The sequence below is a fragment of the Oculina patagonica genome, chromosome 6 (assembly GCF_052425735.1).
Source record: "Oculina patagonica isolate OP01 chromosome 6, crgOcupat, whole genome shotgun sequence".
Taxonomy (NCBI): Eukaryota; Metazoa; Cnidaria; class Anthozoa; order Scleractinia; family Oculinidae; genus Oculina; species Oculina patagonica.
In genome coordinates this window covers 26,546,023-26,561,447 of record NC_135763.1, presented here as the reverse complement: position 1 = coordinate 26,561,447, position 15,425 = coordinate 26,546,023, and the positions used below count along the sequence as shown (strand labels likewise).

The following is a 15,425-nucleotide window of genomic DNA, read 5'->3' as shown; positions in this document are numbered from 1 at the left end:
TACGCGCGGACCATAATGATGCCTCCTCGGGTTTTGGCCTCTGTGCCAAAACCCTGCGGGGGCAAACTACGTAGGTCTAACACAGTAAAATGTTGCAAAAAGTACAAACTCCCGCTCAATATATAGAGGTTGGCCGCTTAATAGGGGTTCTTCAGAAATAAGCATAAGGCGTACTAGAAGATACATCCCTTTACAACGAGGGAATTAAAAGGCCATTTCTTGGCTTAGTGACAACGGAATCAAATCAAGACGATTATGAGCGTGTGTTTGAATGATTTGATCAGGGATTACTTCAAATTTCGGACCATGGTAATTAACCCAGTTATTACTATACCAACTTTAAAAACGATTGTTTTTTTCGGATCTCAGAAAATTCATTCTTCAGATCCACAAAAAAATTTCAGTTTACTAGAAAACATGCTGATTAGAATAACTGGGTTATCGCAAGCCCCCGCCGCGCCAAGCCAAAAAAAAAGAAAAAAGGCTGTGTATACGATTCCGGCTTAATTCCAATACCACTTACTTGCACCGCCGACCGGTTTGTACCGCCGACCGGTTAGCTCAGTGGTAGAGCGCCGGACTGTCGTACAAAAAACAACTGAGGAGAATGTGCTGCCTTTGTAATTACATCTGCAAATGGTAAGACATTTTAGTCTTCTCGGATAAGGACAATAAACCGTAGGCCCAGTCTCCTGCATCTTCAGTGTTACAATCAGCAGGGGACGTTAAAGAACCCACACACTCATCGCAAAGAGTAGGGCTTGAAGTTCGCGGTATTGTGGTCTGTTCTATTTCATGGGTTGAGGGTGAGGTGAGATCATACACATGGACGGATAGCGGCTGCCATAGGCGCCTTATATGCTGATGCCCGGTCTCATCCCATAGATTTGAATTGTAAAGCGCATTGATCATGAGCTTTGTAAATGCGCTATATAAGCACCCATATCATATCATATCATCACTAAATTCCCCATATGCTTCTGCGTTAAAAAAATAACGTCTATTTATCAACTCGTTATAACTATAACATAACTCAAGATTCTGGTTGGTTCTTAGTACATCTAATGTCTCTACATATAAGAACGTGAGTCTCTACGATGTCCAATACCAAACGCCCGAAATTGACAAGGTATCGAATAACAAGCGGTCCAGTAAGATCGCCAGCTGCGCATGGGTGCGCTCTTTATTTGGTTCCTTCGTGTGACAGAACGACAGAATACTCCTAAACCTTACTAAAAAAAATCTCAAAATCAGCTTTGTTCCCTGCGAATTTTGTTATAGAGGGCATAAATTATTAAAGGGCTTCTATTTGTCTTTTTTGTTCCTCAATTTTTGCATTGTAATAGTGCGATTAATTAGTAGTAGAACTTTTTGTCGTCAAATTTTGTCTGTAATCGTAGGTAGATGGGGCTTCCCTTATGCGTTCATTCGAAACAGTTTATCATTAGTATGACTATAGACCGAATTGTACTCCATTGAATCCAATTCCCGTTACTTATTGGCGTTATTCTCAAACCCTTGCAATTGCGCACACCCTCTGACTATAGCTAAACGTTTGTTTTTTGTAAAGCCACAAGTAAGCTACAAAGCCGAGGTGATGAGCTTGCTAGATTGGGTCTGCCTGGACTTGGTTGTGGCTTCCTCTTTGTTTTTCAAACGACGAAAGCGTGCCATCCAACCAGCTTTCACCTTGTTGATTGTTCTTTTGTTGGCCACAAAGGCGAGGAATATAAAGAATCCTGAAAGAAAGATTTACTGTATAAAAAACATAATCAAACAGTAATAAGTACTTTTCCTGAGCTTAAAATAAAGCTAACCTACTATTGCAATTAGCTCCACCACTAATAAAGCGGACTCTTACTACACGGGACTTGCGTACACTTCTTTAGTTAACGGCGATGCATTTCAATCAGTGGTGACAGCTTGGAACTAAGTTCTTATTATTATAACAAGTAGTCTATAGACTGAAATTTTAAACTAAGGACTTTCAAGAGAGAGGCTCTGTGGCTTAATGTTTAGTGCGCAGGACACCGAATCGAGAAGTCCGAGCTCGAGCCCCGACAGGGGACACTGTGTTGTGTTCTTGGGCAAGAAACTTTACTTTCACAGGGCCTCTCTCTATCAAGGTATATAAATAAAAAGGGGTACCGGCGAATTGAATGCTAGGGGTAACCCTTCGATGGACTAACATCCCATCCACGGGTGAGTAGAAATACTCCTTGTAACTTCATGCTACTGAAACCCGGTTAATCTCCGGCCTGATCGGACACTAGGCTTGTAGTGTACTACACTGTTAGTATAAGTTGAGAAATATATTTCAACTAGTCTGATAGAGCTTACCTTGTAGACTGTTTAAAATGACTGAGAGGTAGGTAAGAATTTCGACTTGTGCGAATGGAACGATCAACGCCAGTATCCACGTAAGTCCCATTGCTGACGACAGCTTGATGTACAAGATAGGCAGGCTGGTCTGGTAACTTTGATCTGCTATGCGTCGGGTAGACTGCATGAGGTAAGAATAAATAGCAGAGACAGCTTTGTCGCGTTTGCAAGGTTAACATTCATTCAGGTTATAATTTACACCAAATCAAAAATGTAACTGCACTGAAGGGACCCAAAAGCGTGTCATTTTTAAATCAATTCACATTCTTTCGTGTCGCGTCTATCGGAAATGAACTCGAAGCTGCTTTTGATTTCTGATTGGATAATGACTGCACTAATGAATGTGGATTAATCAAAAGTTGTCACACTTTCGGGATCCTTGCTGTTATTGGTGTGATCAGGAATTCATCTAAATAACGTTCATGTCAAGTTCTTTTTTTTGTCTGAAACCACCTTTAACTCAGAAGTATTTGTTTGCCAAATATCACTATACACCTTATTCCAAAATGGCGGACAATACATTATTCTTTTGTCTTCATGTTAATTGGCCCTCGTTGCCTCGATCGTATCTGCAGAATTCAAAAGAATCATTGGCTCAAAACGAGGCAATAAGGGCTTATTAACATATAGGCAAAATATTAATGTATTTTCCGCCATTTTGGAATAAGGTGTATGGCATGGTTAAGATTGCCCCATCATGATCAAGGACATAAACGCAAGTCGGGAGCTAATGATGCTACCTATTAGCATAACAGTATAAACGGTTATAACAGACGGCTATACGTACGTTGAATTAGTTGTAAAACGGTGTCCGGACACTACAAAGCCCAGTAGAAAATGTGTTTCGACTAACACTTTCATTATAAAACTGTAATCAATTTAAATGTTGAAGCACTAGTACGTTTTGTATCTTCATTAAAACATTCTATGAACCAAAAGAAACACCTTTCTAATCAACCAAAAAATGTTCCCTTTCTGATTTAATACATTTTTAAAGGTTCACATATGTAAATAAGAAACCCAACTTAGTGCGAAGTTGTAAGTGCTGAATAAGTTTGCTATAGAGCGGTTTTTACTTGAGTGTCGAAAGTAAATTGCGTTTGCTTTGGTTTTGCATTACTACGCTTAGTGATTGGCTTAAAAATCTCGCGCCACTTTCTCGACCAATCAGAACTAAAACCAAAACCAATCGTGACTCGCTCGCGCACGTTTTCCCGCGCTTCGTGCCAGCTACATGTATTTGCTTCGAGTTTTGATTGGTTCACTGGATTGTCTGTGTCCTTTGTGATTGGCCAGAGTAATTACTTTGGCTTTGGTTTTACGACACTCAATTGAAAACTGCTCTATAAAGTTTTCGCTAAAACGTAGTAACAGTAATGATAAGGTATACCTTATTTTTTGCAAGTAATATTAGAACATCGGATTAATTTCAACGACAGTCTTTTTAAATTCAAACTTTAAACCAAACCTTTTGTACTTTTCTGATGGAAACCATCGTAAAAGAAAGAGCCACGAAATTGAACATGAGAATAAGTGCCACAGGGAGACCAACGACAAGGAGAAGAGCCATTTCATTTGAAATCCAGCAGAAATGGTCAGCTATTGGAGAAAAATAAATACCTTTTCTTAATTTGGACAAGTTCATGGGGAAAATTACGCAAATGGTAACCCGTCATATGTACAAAATTTTCTCGCACGTCACAAAGATGTACATGTAGACTGTGAAGCTGCAGACGTCTTCTCCAGTTAGCCTGAATAGCGCCCTGGCTAACCTGAATAACCTTTAGTAAGCCTGAATAACATTCAGTTAGCCTGTTTACTGATACCTCTCTATAGTTGTAATGGTAACACGATATTTGCAATAAACGAATTCTGCAAGTCTACAAAACTGCGTTTGTCGCGCAACGATGTACGGACAAAACATGTGTATGTATGTGTGTGGTTAACGTTATCTACAGAAAAACAGATAGCTTACAACAAAGAAGTGTCCTTATTAGTCCATGAGCCAGACCACCTACTGGTACCATGTGGAGGGACCAGACGCTACCTGGTTTTTATTAATACCTGTTGTATGTAGAACCCAAAAAACTTTGATGGACCTGTCCTCTTTGTAGCTAAGCAACATTAAACGTAGGCTTTTATATCACCTGGAGAGTGAAAATCCAAGATGGCGGCCATGAAATGTATTTCTTATCAAAATGCCTATAATTCCCTAACATTCACAACTGTTGAATAAAATATGTAAACTAATGCTATTCCGTTTGGGAATTATGTTAAAATGTCTGCATTTATCCCATTCGTTCGCATAAAAAAGCAAATAACAACGAAAGTATATTTTGTGATGTCTTACATGACGTGTATCCTTGGAATCCAAGATGGCGGAATGTTGAGAGGCCAGAACTGTAAGTATATCTGTCTATTATGGCATTTTAAGCAAATTTATCATGTTTAAATGCCTTTTGACGAGTTTCTAAGATAAGAAAACCTTAAAAGCAGTAATATTTGAAGTGCTATAGCCAAAATAGTACTTAGAAAGGTTATCGATGTCAAACTGTACGAACTTACAGGTACCATAGTGGTGAACCTAGTGATCAAGTTGACTTATAATTACATTGTTACAGGCAATAATTATGGTTGGCAGATTGGGCAACTCGATTTACTTGTTCAGCTATACGTTCAGTGTAATTCATAATTCTAGGCTAGCAACATTTCATAGAAAACTAATTAAATACCTTATTACATGAAATTTTCGCGACACGTTAATTTCGCGATTTTGAGGTGCGCATATTTCGCGACACTTAAATTTCGCGATTTTGCGAAAATTTTGTATTTTGAATCACTTTAATTTCGCGTTTTTGAGTAAGAAACAATTAATATTTCTTTGGCAGTATTATTTAACATGCCCTTGAATTAAATTAAACGACTTCATCAAAGGAACAATAACGTCAAAATTAACAAAAACGCAAGGGCGGGACTAAATCTCGGCAATAGCAACAACAGAGCAGTCCGATCCTCACAATGTCTACAAGTAGGTCATGCTTGTACGTGCATGAGTTATTGTTCTTGAGTCAATTGACGACAAAATCCATTTAGATTGATAATTCCTTCCTTCAGTGGTACTAGACTTATTCTTTCTTGATTATTGACATATGGCTGTAGAGCCTTTTCCTATACTGCCCCGAAACTATGGAACAGTTTACCGGACAACTTAAGACTATGTGCCTCTCTAGAGGAATTCAAGCAAAAACTTAAAACACTCTTGTTTAAACGGGCCTATGATTTATAGTTTATCATTATTATTTTTCCGTTTTGTTTACATGTGTAAATTATGGTCATTTATTGTTAAATTTTTTATCTGTTATTATTGTAAAGCGCTACGGATTTTTATTAGATGTAGCGCTCTATAAATTCATATTATTATTATTATTATTATTATTATTATTATTATTATTATAATGTGAGTCACTTAATTTTCGCCTCATGTTATGTTCGCGACACTTATTGTTCGCGTCACTTTAATTTCGCGATTTTTTTGGAATCGCGAAATTCGCGAAATTAACGTGTCGCGAAAATTTCATGTAATAAGGTAGTTAAATGACGCAATTTTCTCTTTCTTCAACGTTCAGTCATGTGCGTGCTTGTGACAGTAACGGCAAATGTCGTCTCCGGATTCAGATGGGAGGCCTTCAAAGAGGGCACGTGTTGACACTGACTTTACAACCTGTGTAATATGCTCTGTGAAAGCTCCACGCATAGAACTAGTAACACCAAAAGATCAGTCATCATGGGTCACCCTTCGAAAAGCAGCAGAAATGCACAAATTCGAACCCATCCTACAACTGCCGACCAGCAATGAAGCTGTTCCTGCTGTTTATTACCATCGAGAATGTAGGAGTGCCTTTACGCACAAGAAGACGCTGAACAGCTTACAATCAAAGATTGCCAATACCGTGACCGAAGACCCTCGTGATGAACAGCTATCTTCTTCTAAGAGAGCTTCCAGCAGTTCCCGGGTGTATCAAAAGATATGTATTTTCTGTGACAAAGGCAACAAATACATAAAACGATCACACTCCAGGGAGCCACTTATTCAAGCAAGTGAACTTCGTGCAGATGAAAAAGTTAGAGCTGTGGCCACTGCCAAGAGGGATAGCAAGATATTAACAGTGACGTCTCGAGAATTGGTTGCTGCGGAGGCTCATTATCACAAGACTTGCTACCGCGATTACACACGAGAATACTATAAACCCAGCGACAATCTGGATAAAGGAAAAGATGGGGACAGGATGTATGCAGATGCTGAAGACGATGCCTACCAGATGCTCTTTGCTAACATAAGGGAAGAATTGTTTTCGAATCCCCGGGTTTTGCCTATGGTGGATTTGACAGGCCAGCTAGTTCTGTACATGAAAGCGCATGGTGTTGAAGACGTACAAGCCAGTACTAAGAAGCACATCCGCCGTAAATTGGAGGGAGAATTTGGGGAAAGTCTGTTGATTTTTCCTGACGACAATGGAAAACTCCTTATAATTCCTGATAACCTAAAGATCACTACTTTGGCAGCTGAGCAAATGAGAATGAAAGGAGAGCTAAAGTCCATGAAAGAAGGTAAATCAGATCCATTACAACTGGTCAAGAAGACAGCATTATACGTCAGAGACGAGTTGAAGAAATCCCAAGATGAAGCACACCTTGGATGGCCTCCTGAACCACATGAGTTGGATAAGGATTATCTACCTTTAACGCCCCTCCTGACAGCATTCCTGCAGACCCTTGTGGCAGGTGACACAGAGAAGCCTATGACGTCCCGTGTGAATAGGTTTATCTACTCCGTTTCCCAAGACTGCATGTTTGCAGTAAGCGGAGGGTCGTGTACTACAGCCAAGCACATCCTGCTTCCCTGGGCTGTAAAAACACTCACTGGAAACGTGGAAGTGATTAAGCTGTTAAACCGGCTTGGCCATGGCGTGTCATATTCAAAACTGGAGGAAATAGAAACTGCACTGTGTATGAAAAAGATTGAAAGTGATGAGCAAATGGGTGTTATGTTGCCATCAAACATCTATCCTGGTGTGCCTACAACATTGGCGTTTGACAACATTGACCGACTGGAGGAAACTCTCAGTGGAGGTGGAACATCTCACCGTGTAAATGGCATCGTGGTTCAGCCAATGGTACACACAGTTGAAGCACCAACACCTGCTACGACAATGCCAAAGCAAAAGAAAAGAAGCATCGAACAAGCACAGTTTCTTTTGCCAAGTTTTAACGCTGGTGAGCGTGTTGGCCCGCCAGAAATAAAACTGCTACCAGTTGATTCTAGCGATGCCATCAAAACAGCGAACATGAAGAACTTTACTTGGTGTATGGCAAGACAAATTAACACCACTGAGCAGAACATTAGTGGGTGGACTGGTTTTAACATCATGACGAGAGATAAAACTCCTGTCAACCAGGACACAGTAGGTTACCTTCCAACTATTAACGCACCAGCGACAGCAATGAGCACAGTGAATGAAGTGTTAAACCAAGCTCTCAAGATCAAAGAATCTCTTCATCTAAAGGACATTGTGTGTGTTTTCGACCAAGCCATGTATGCAAAGGCAGCAGAAATCACCTGGAAACACCCAGACAAGTTCCAACCAATTGTACTGAGAATGGGCGCGTTTCACACAATTTGCAACTTCCTGGCGGTTATTGGAAAGCGTTTCCTTGATGCAGGACTACGGGATCTGGCTGTTGAGTCCGAAGTCATCACAGAAGGTTCTGTAGATCGAGTTTTGAATGGCCAGCAGTACAACCGAGGGATACGCCTTCACAAGCTTGTATTTGAGGCGCTTCAGAGACTAGCTTGGAAAGGTTTCCTTAAGTGGTTTGAAGGGAAACAAGCTTCCCCTGGAGAGTTACAGTCCTTGTTGGATGACACGCGAGCACTGATTGTCAACGTTAATCGGCAGGAAAACCTAGATGCGGTTCTCAACAGTCCGCGGTTTGCCTATTTGTTTGATCTCTATCAGGATTATCTTTCTTTCCTGAGAACTGAGGCAGGGCATTTGGCACAATTTTGGATGTCGTACATGGACATGGTTGAGACACTTCTGCATTTGATTAGATCTTCAAGAGAAGGCAACTGGATGCTCCATCTGTATGCCATCCGTGCTGTTCTCCCGTGGTGTTTTGCTTACGACAGAGTGAATTACAGTCGTTACCTCTCCGTTTACTACACTGAGATGACCCGACTTTCAATTGATCATCCAGATGTCCATGTCCAGCTTGAGAATGGAGGATTTTCTGTACAGTTGGGCACACAGAATCCCTTTGGCCGGATACCAGTTGACCAAACCATTGAAGAAACAGTCAACAAGGACACACAAACTGCCGGAGGAACCAAAGGATTCAGCCTCAAGCCAGCTGCATTGAGCCGCTATTACCTTACAGCAGAGCACAGAAGCACTTGCTTGAAACAAATACGGGAACTGACTGATATCAGGCCACCTGGCATCAGCCATCACGACTTAGAATCATCTCGTATTCGAAAGGATGAAGCAGCTGTTCAATCCATTCTTGATTTGATGGAAAATGAATGGATAAATCCATTTAGCGGTGAGCCGACCGAGCTGATTAGCCTTTCAACAGCTACTGTTGCCCCAGCTGATGTTGCAACGGATCTTCTCACAGCAAAGCAAGTTGGCGAAACAGCGTACAAGCACTTCCAAGATGACCGAGTTGAAAGCAGAAAGAAGCCCTTTCATGATCCACTACCCAAGCAGAAGTTGAAAACATTTTCTGATATGAACAAACCGAAAGTGGCCAAAGGCACTACTAAGGAGGCTATTCTCAAAGCTGACCACAAGTTATTTGGCCACATGGTACTCATTGCTACCAGCAGAAAGTTGGACATGAGTTCAGTTCTGGCTCACCCACTTGGGCCATTACCATGGTCACTTGGAAACTGTGATGGCACCCTTAAGAAAACAAGCAAGGCCACCTTAGCACGACAGCTGGAGAAAAATGTTTCCTTGGCAGAAGTCATTCCTCGACCATCAGCCTGTGTGATCGATGGGATGAGTCTTGTACAGAAAGCCCACGGAGAGAACAAAACTTTCGGTGAACTTTCAGAGGCTCTTTTCGTGTCTGCATTACGTGCTGGGTCAGAAAGCTACCGAGTGGATGTGGTATTTGATGTTTACAAAGACGAGTCCATAAAGAATGCTGAACGTGTCAATCGTGGGTCAGACAGTGGTCTTCTCTTTGGCAAAATCGTTGCTGGCCACAAAGTCAAGCAGTGGAGGCGTCTTCTGTCGTCATCAAAAAGTAAAACCAACTTGATCAAGTTCCTAGCACAGGACTGGCAGAAGCAAGCATTGAGATCAAAGCTCCACGACAAAGTCATGTATATCACGTGTGAAAATACATGCTTCAAGCTGACGAGTGACACTTCAAGTGAAGTTCCCGCTTTGTCCACTACACAAGAGGAGGCAGACACGCGCATGTTACTCCACGCAAACCATGCAGCAGAAGATTCCAGTTCCGTCATCATCGCATCAGAAGATACGGATGTCCTTATCATTTGCCTCTCGGTTGCTCCTACATTTGGCTGCCATTTGTTCATCAAGTGCGGCACCCAAAACAGAGAGAGATTCGTTGATGTTCTGAAGGTTGCTGCTGCTGTTGGTCACAACATGTGTAGTGCACTTCCCGGAATGCATGCATTCACTGGGTGTGATACTGTGAGTGCTTTCGGAGGAAAAGGCAAAATCAGTGCCTTGAAGCTGGTACAGAAGAACAGAAAGTACCAAGATGCATTTAGCCAACTGGGAAAGGACTGGTCGATGTCAAGTACACTCTTCAGTGTGCTCCAAGAGTTTACCTGTAAATTGTATGCAAACCGATGTCCATCTAATACCGTGAATGACCTACGGTACCAGCTGTTTAGAGCCAAGAAGGGAGAGATCGAATCAGGGCAACTACCACCATGTCAAGATTGCCTGTTCATGCACAGCCTACGTGCGAACTACCAGGCTGGAGTGTGGCGCCGTGCTCTTGAAACGTGTCCTAGAATTCCTAATCCAATTGGTCATGGATGGTGTAATGAAGATGGCAACCTTGCAATTTGCTGGATGACCGGATCACCTGCCCCAGATGTCGTCATAGAGTTTCTTTCTTGCAAGTGCACCTCAGTATGCAAGCTGCCAAATTGCCAGTGCCTAGCCAATGGTCTGAAGTGTACCACTACCTGTAGGCTGCAGGACTGCAACAATTGGCAAGATGAGAATTTAGAAGGGCAAGAGTCTGATTCCGAAGATAGCTCAGGCGATGAGGATTAACTTTGTTATGCTGCCAGCTAGTAGTCTATGTTTATCAAGTGAGGTGTAACAAATTTGATACAAAGTTTCTGAAGCCTACTCATGCTCAAGGTAGATCTTTCATATTCAGTGCTTTCAAAGGTTTTGTATAGTATATGTTCTTGACACTAGAAGGAAGGACACACAGGAAGAACACATGCATAACAGTCCTTTTCGGTGTTCAATACGATAGATACAATGTACCAGCATAGTTAAAAAGTGAATTCAGGATCGGAAAATCTGAAGGTCAATAAATGGTGCACAAAGTTATTAGGCCTTGGCTTTTTACTGACAATTTGGTTGCCATGGAAACGATTGTTACCGCACCCTTAATAAATCTAAAGATAATGTTTAAATCTTCGTTATAGTATGATCAAGGAAATGTAAGGGTTATAGATTTGTTTGTTACGAAGTCACAACACTATGTAATTGGTGCCGGCTCTTTCTTCCCTTCTGCTAGTCCTTGCTCTAGAGGGTGGTGAAATTATTGCCGAATTAACCCCTCAGCTACATCCCATTCAAGTCCATCAATGTTTTTTAACATCCATGGATATGTGTCTTTCCAAAAATGAATAAGGCGTTTGGTCCCTCAAAGTGGTACCAAAATGTAAAATTTTGAGGTCTGGCTCATGGACTATATGTTATTGACACTTAGAAGCTTAAGAAATTATAATGGATTTGTTGTGCCTAAGGGTCAGCCTAGTCCCTGGGTGTTCTGGCTGGCTCAAACGTGAGCCCTGCTGTGAGCCGTTGCCATCCCAGACTTACCGCGGACAACGTGGCAAGAGAAAATACCAAGGGACTAAGTTGGCTAGGAGTAAGGATTTGTAATATATTGTTAGCTTTGACAGGACATTTTTAACTTTGACAGAAGTAAGAAGGCAATAGCTTCGTGAAAAGGTAAGAGTCGTGTGAAGATGAGGAAGAAGTGGGACAGCTTACGAACTACGACGTTTGGCTTAACATTTCATGCTCTAATTGTGGTTTTTCATTCCTTTTTTATGCCAGGAGCATAGACTTACCATATCCAATGATAACAGTGTCTGTTCTATCAAGAGCTACGCTGGTGATCACACTAACAGCAGGAATGGTCCAGGCAAAAATACTGTACATTGCAAACGCTTTTTTGTTGTAACCGTCATGAGACTGGGAGCGCGCGACTTGTCCTATTTGTAGAAAGAGAAATGAAGCGTTAGCAAACAAGATTGAGTAAAGCACTTTATATTTTTGTGTTTATTAGGTTTCTCCTGATCAACTACCAAGTAAAATTAAATTTTCTAGCTTTTTTTTCCATATACACTTTGTTTAAACTGTTGTTCCTTACTTTTACCTCGAGCTTTATGTATTCTTCACGAACCAATGCAAAATTGACGACACGCTTTTCTAATTTCGTGGCCTTAAATACATGGAAAGGAACCTAACAGGAAGGCTTCTGGCTAATAACTATTGAAGCGAAATGAATTCCGTTACCTTTCGTGCCAAACGTCTTTGCGACATCGAAAGCCATAACGCCCATCCAGCAAAATGAAGACAGCAAAAAGTAATGAAGCAGAACAGAAACCGTCATGCAAAGGTGTGGTATGTCGGTCTGACCGGTCAATAAGAAGAGGGTGTGGTACAAAAGCATCGCACATGACAGACTGATAAGGTTCTCTCCAGGTAATGTTCTGAGTTCTGCCACAGCGATGTAAATACCAAGGAGTAATATCAAACATATCATGGAGATGGTGAGGCCAATGTACGTTATTATCTGGATTGCTGTTATCTTCATCGAAGCAAATGTTTCAGTTTTAGCGTAACTGCGTTTGAAGTCAACACAAAGGAATAACCGAGAATCCTTTATGACGTAACTTTCGTTGTAGTATATTCTTTTGTGTAAGGGAATCCATATTGAGCCGTTAGAGAACAGAGTTGCCGAACTGATATTCATCTCGACAAAGGAACAGTTGATGACAGTTCCGTTTTCTAAACCCTTGCTGTAAGTTCCGTTTTCAGAGCTATTGACGTAAGTTTTGTTTTTCAAGCTCTTGATGGAAACTCCTTCATCCAGAATCCTCTCAGGTGCGATGTGCATGTGAATTTGTATACATTTTTCATTGAAGGGATCAAACACAAAATCCTTAGCGCACTCTTTGTGCTTTACAACGGTCTTCTTATTTCCCACTTGCATCGTATGTGAAGTAGAGGAAAAATCAAACAAGATATCTAATGGAAGTATACTTGATGATGGAGATTTACTTAGCGATATTTTACAGTAACAAGAATACGCACTGATGTCTTTTCCTTTGCATAAATCACAGTGTGGATTTTTCATTTGAATGTTTCCACACACTGGGAAGGCATAAAATGAACACAAAGCTGGTAACAATGGCTCTTTTTCAACAAGCGCTGAATCCGGACAAGTTCGCTCTATAGCTAAACATCGCTTTAGGTGTCTTTTCTGTTCACGGGGTGGCTTAAAACTCCATCCGCATTTCTCTAATATAAACTGCAACATCAGCGATCTGTTCTGCGGAAGGTCAGTGGGGATTAAACCTTTGCATGAGGCTAAAAATTTCCATAGCGTCTGGTTGCTGGCATGATTGCATCTGGCGCAAAATATATTCTTGTATGTAGTTTTGTTTTGCAAGTCTGAAACAGGGAGCATTCCAAAGAGGTCAGCTGTTGACGATTTGGCATTACACAAAAATTCCAGACTGCTGTCTGTGTTATGTAGTGGACAGCTGCCAATCATGGCGTAGCCATGGTTCCCTGAATTTATCGCTTTTAAACAAGTTTGCTTAGGAAGTGCAGATGTAGGCATCTTGGCAGCAGCACATCTTCAAAAACAACAACAACAACAGCTTCCGTAAGTTATGAAATTATAACCAAAATCCAGTTTGGTGGACAGTTTATTATCAACATAAAAGAACAATTATGATGTCGTTCTCCTTCCCCTAAACGCAGTACTGTACTGTTATTTCCTGTCAGTCAGTGGCAATTATTACTTACTTCAAACTAATAAGTTGAACGACCTATATTCAAGGTCCAAAAAAACCCACTCAAACTCTGGTGAAAGTGATTTTTGGCGAATAGAAAAGATACAAGTTACAAGATCGATATCGAAGATTAACTGAGAATAACGTCTTAAACACAATCATGAAAGGGCCTTTTCTTTTTGCAAATAAAGTAGGCCAAGCCGAAAATACGTAGAACATTCAAAGCAACTACGACATGATAGAAAACTTTCGATCTGCTTGGGTCTCGTGAGCTGACCACGGTTGCATTTTAGCTTTCAGTTTGTGCTCTACCATGTCATTGCCGAACAATAAGCGTTTGCCCTCTTTATTTGAATTTCATATCCTGGCTGACTAGATCTTTCACAGATCCTACGTATCTTTGCTCGTGGTCCTTTGCCACTTATCAGTTTACTTTTTTGTTTGATTCGTAAACCTTGGAAAATAAGGAGTGTAGAAGTATACAGAAAGTAACCTCTCTCTCTTGTGTTAACCTAAATGTATTCATGTTTTAGTAATCAATCCAATATGGTTATAAAAGCATGCAAAAATGTTTATTAGAAATTTGTGTGGGCGTACCATGCAAAAATGACGTTATACATTTCAAAAAGTCTGCTACGACATGGCTACGTGGATACTCCATTAATAACTTCATTGAATCATTGAAACTAAATTCTCATTAAAACTTAAAAAAAAAAAACAGCTTAAAAGAACTTCACGTTTCGATAAATCAGGCTTTGAAAATACGGTTTCCATAAAAAAAAAAAAAAAACAAGCAACGTGATCAATCAAAACATATATGTGTTTTGTTAACATAAGGAAACGTTACGAAGTTTGGACATTATCAGAAACTCGCTCGAGGAGTGTTGCATGACGAGGCATAACAATTGCTGCGAAAGACACTAATGCTTCGTCGGTTCGGTAACAAAACTCATTTACTTTTAGTAAAGTCATTCTTCCTTAAGTGTCGTTTGTTTTATCGACTACATTGTCGTTACATCTGTTAGAGAGAGAGAGGTTTAAAGGATTAATTAAGCCACTAACCTTAAGAAGTAGTCAAAGCAACAGTCTCCAAGTTCAACACATAACTTGTCGCAGTAACAAGTCTTATCCGACGCTCTTTCTTGGTCCTCGTTATCTAAAGGCAAACTGATTCACACGAGTATTTCACGAAAGGGCATTTAATACTTCGCACATCAAAATGCGCGTATGTCATATTTAGTCGCATAAGGAGGTCAATTGTGCTGATGTTCCTGTCGCAGTACTGAACAACCAAATCTCCAACTGTAGTAAAATGAAAAAAAAAAACATATACAAACACTTAACAGTGAATAATCAATTTAAGGTATATTTTACTCAGAGTTCAATCTAGAACTGTCATCAATTTATCCTCTGGGGAGGGGGATTCCCCTATAAAAATGATGGGGTTGCTCGTCGGAAATTTTGAAAAGAACCCATAAAAGGTACCATGCAGAATCTCGACGATTAGTTGACGTGGCCAAATTTTTTTCACACCTAAGGGGTGCCAGGAACCAATTCTAAAGTTGTAGACGAGATTTCTGGATGTTTTCTTGCTTATTTCACATAAATGAGATAATTGAAATAAAAATCAGTAGAGTTGCACAAAGTTGCTGTCATCTTTCGGTTCAATATCCGAAAAGGTACCGCGATAGCTCTAACGGCCGCCAAAACATGGCCCTCT

At 40.6% G+C, this 15,425-nt stretch overlaps 1 protein-coding gene and 1 pseudogene across 2 annotated transcripts; one reads left to right on the top strand and one right to left on the bottom strand.

The window, feature by feature from the left end:
• Nucleotides 1-978: 978 nt before the first annotated feature.
• LOC144658176 (uncharacterized) lies at nucleotides 979-15,005 on the bottom strand (annotated as a pseudogene). The gene is made up of 6 exons (XR_013571654.1): nucleotides 14,768-15,005; nucleotides 12,198-13,546; nucleotides 11,750-11,893; nucleotides 3,851-3,981; nucleotides 2,341-2,503; nucleotides 979-1,739 (listed from the first exon to the last, which is right to left on the bottom strand). The product of XR_013571654.1 is annotated as an uncharacterized LOC144658176 (transcript).
• LOC144658095 (uncharacterized) lies at nucleotides 4,399-10,997 on the top strand. Its single transcript, XM_078518420.1, has 2 exons — nucleotides 4,399-4,784; nucleotides 6,009-10,997. Exon 2 carries the CDS (start codon nucleotides 6,039-6,041, stop codon nucleotides 10,707-10,709), a length of 4,671 nt encoding a protein of 1,556 aa, XP_078374546.1. The 5' UTR covers nucleotides 4,399-4,784; nucleotides 6,009-6,038; the 3' UTR covers nucleotides 10,710-10,997.
• Nucleotides 15,006-15,425: the final 420 nt, after the last annotated feature.

What these genes read in the sequence shown, in the direction of transcription:
- LOC144658095 (XM_078518420.1), top strand. Translation starts at nt 6,039, where the DNA reads ATGTCGTCTCCGGATTCAGATGGGAGGCCTTCAAAGAGGGCACGTGTT.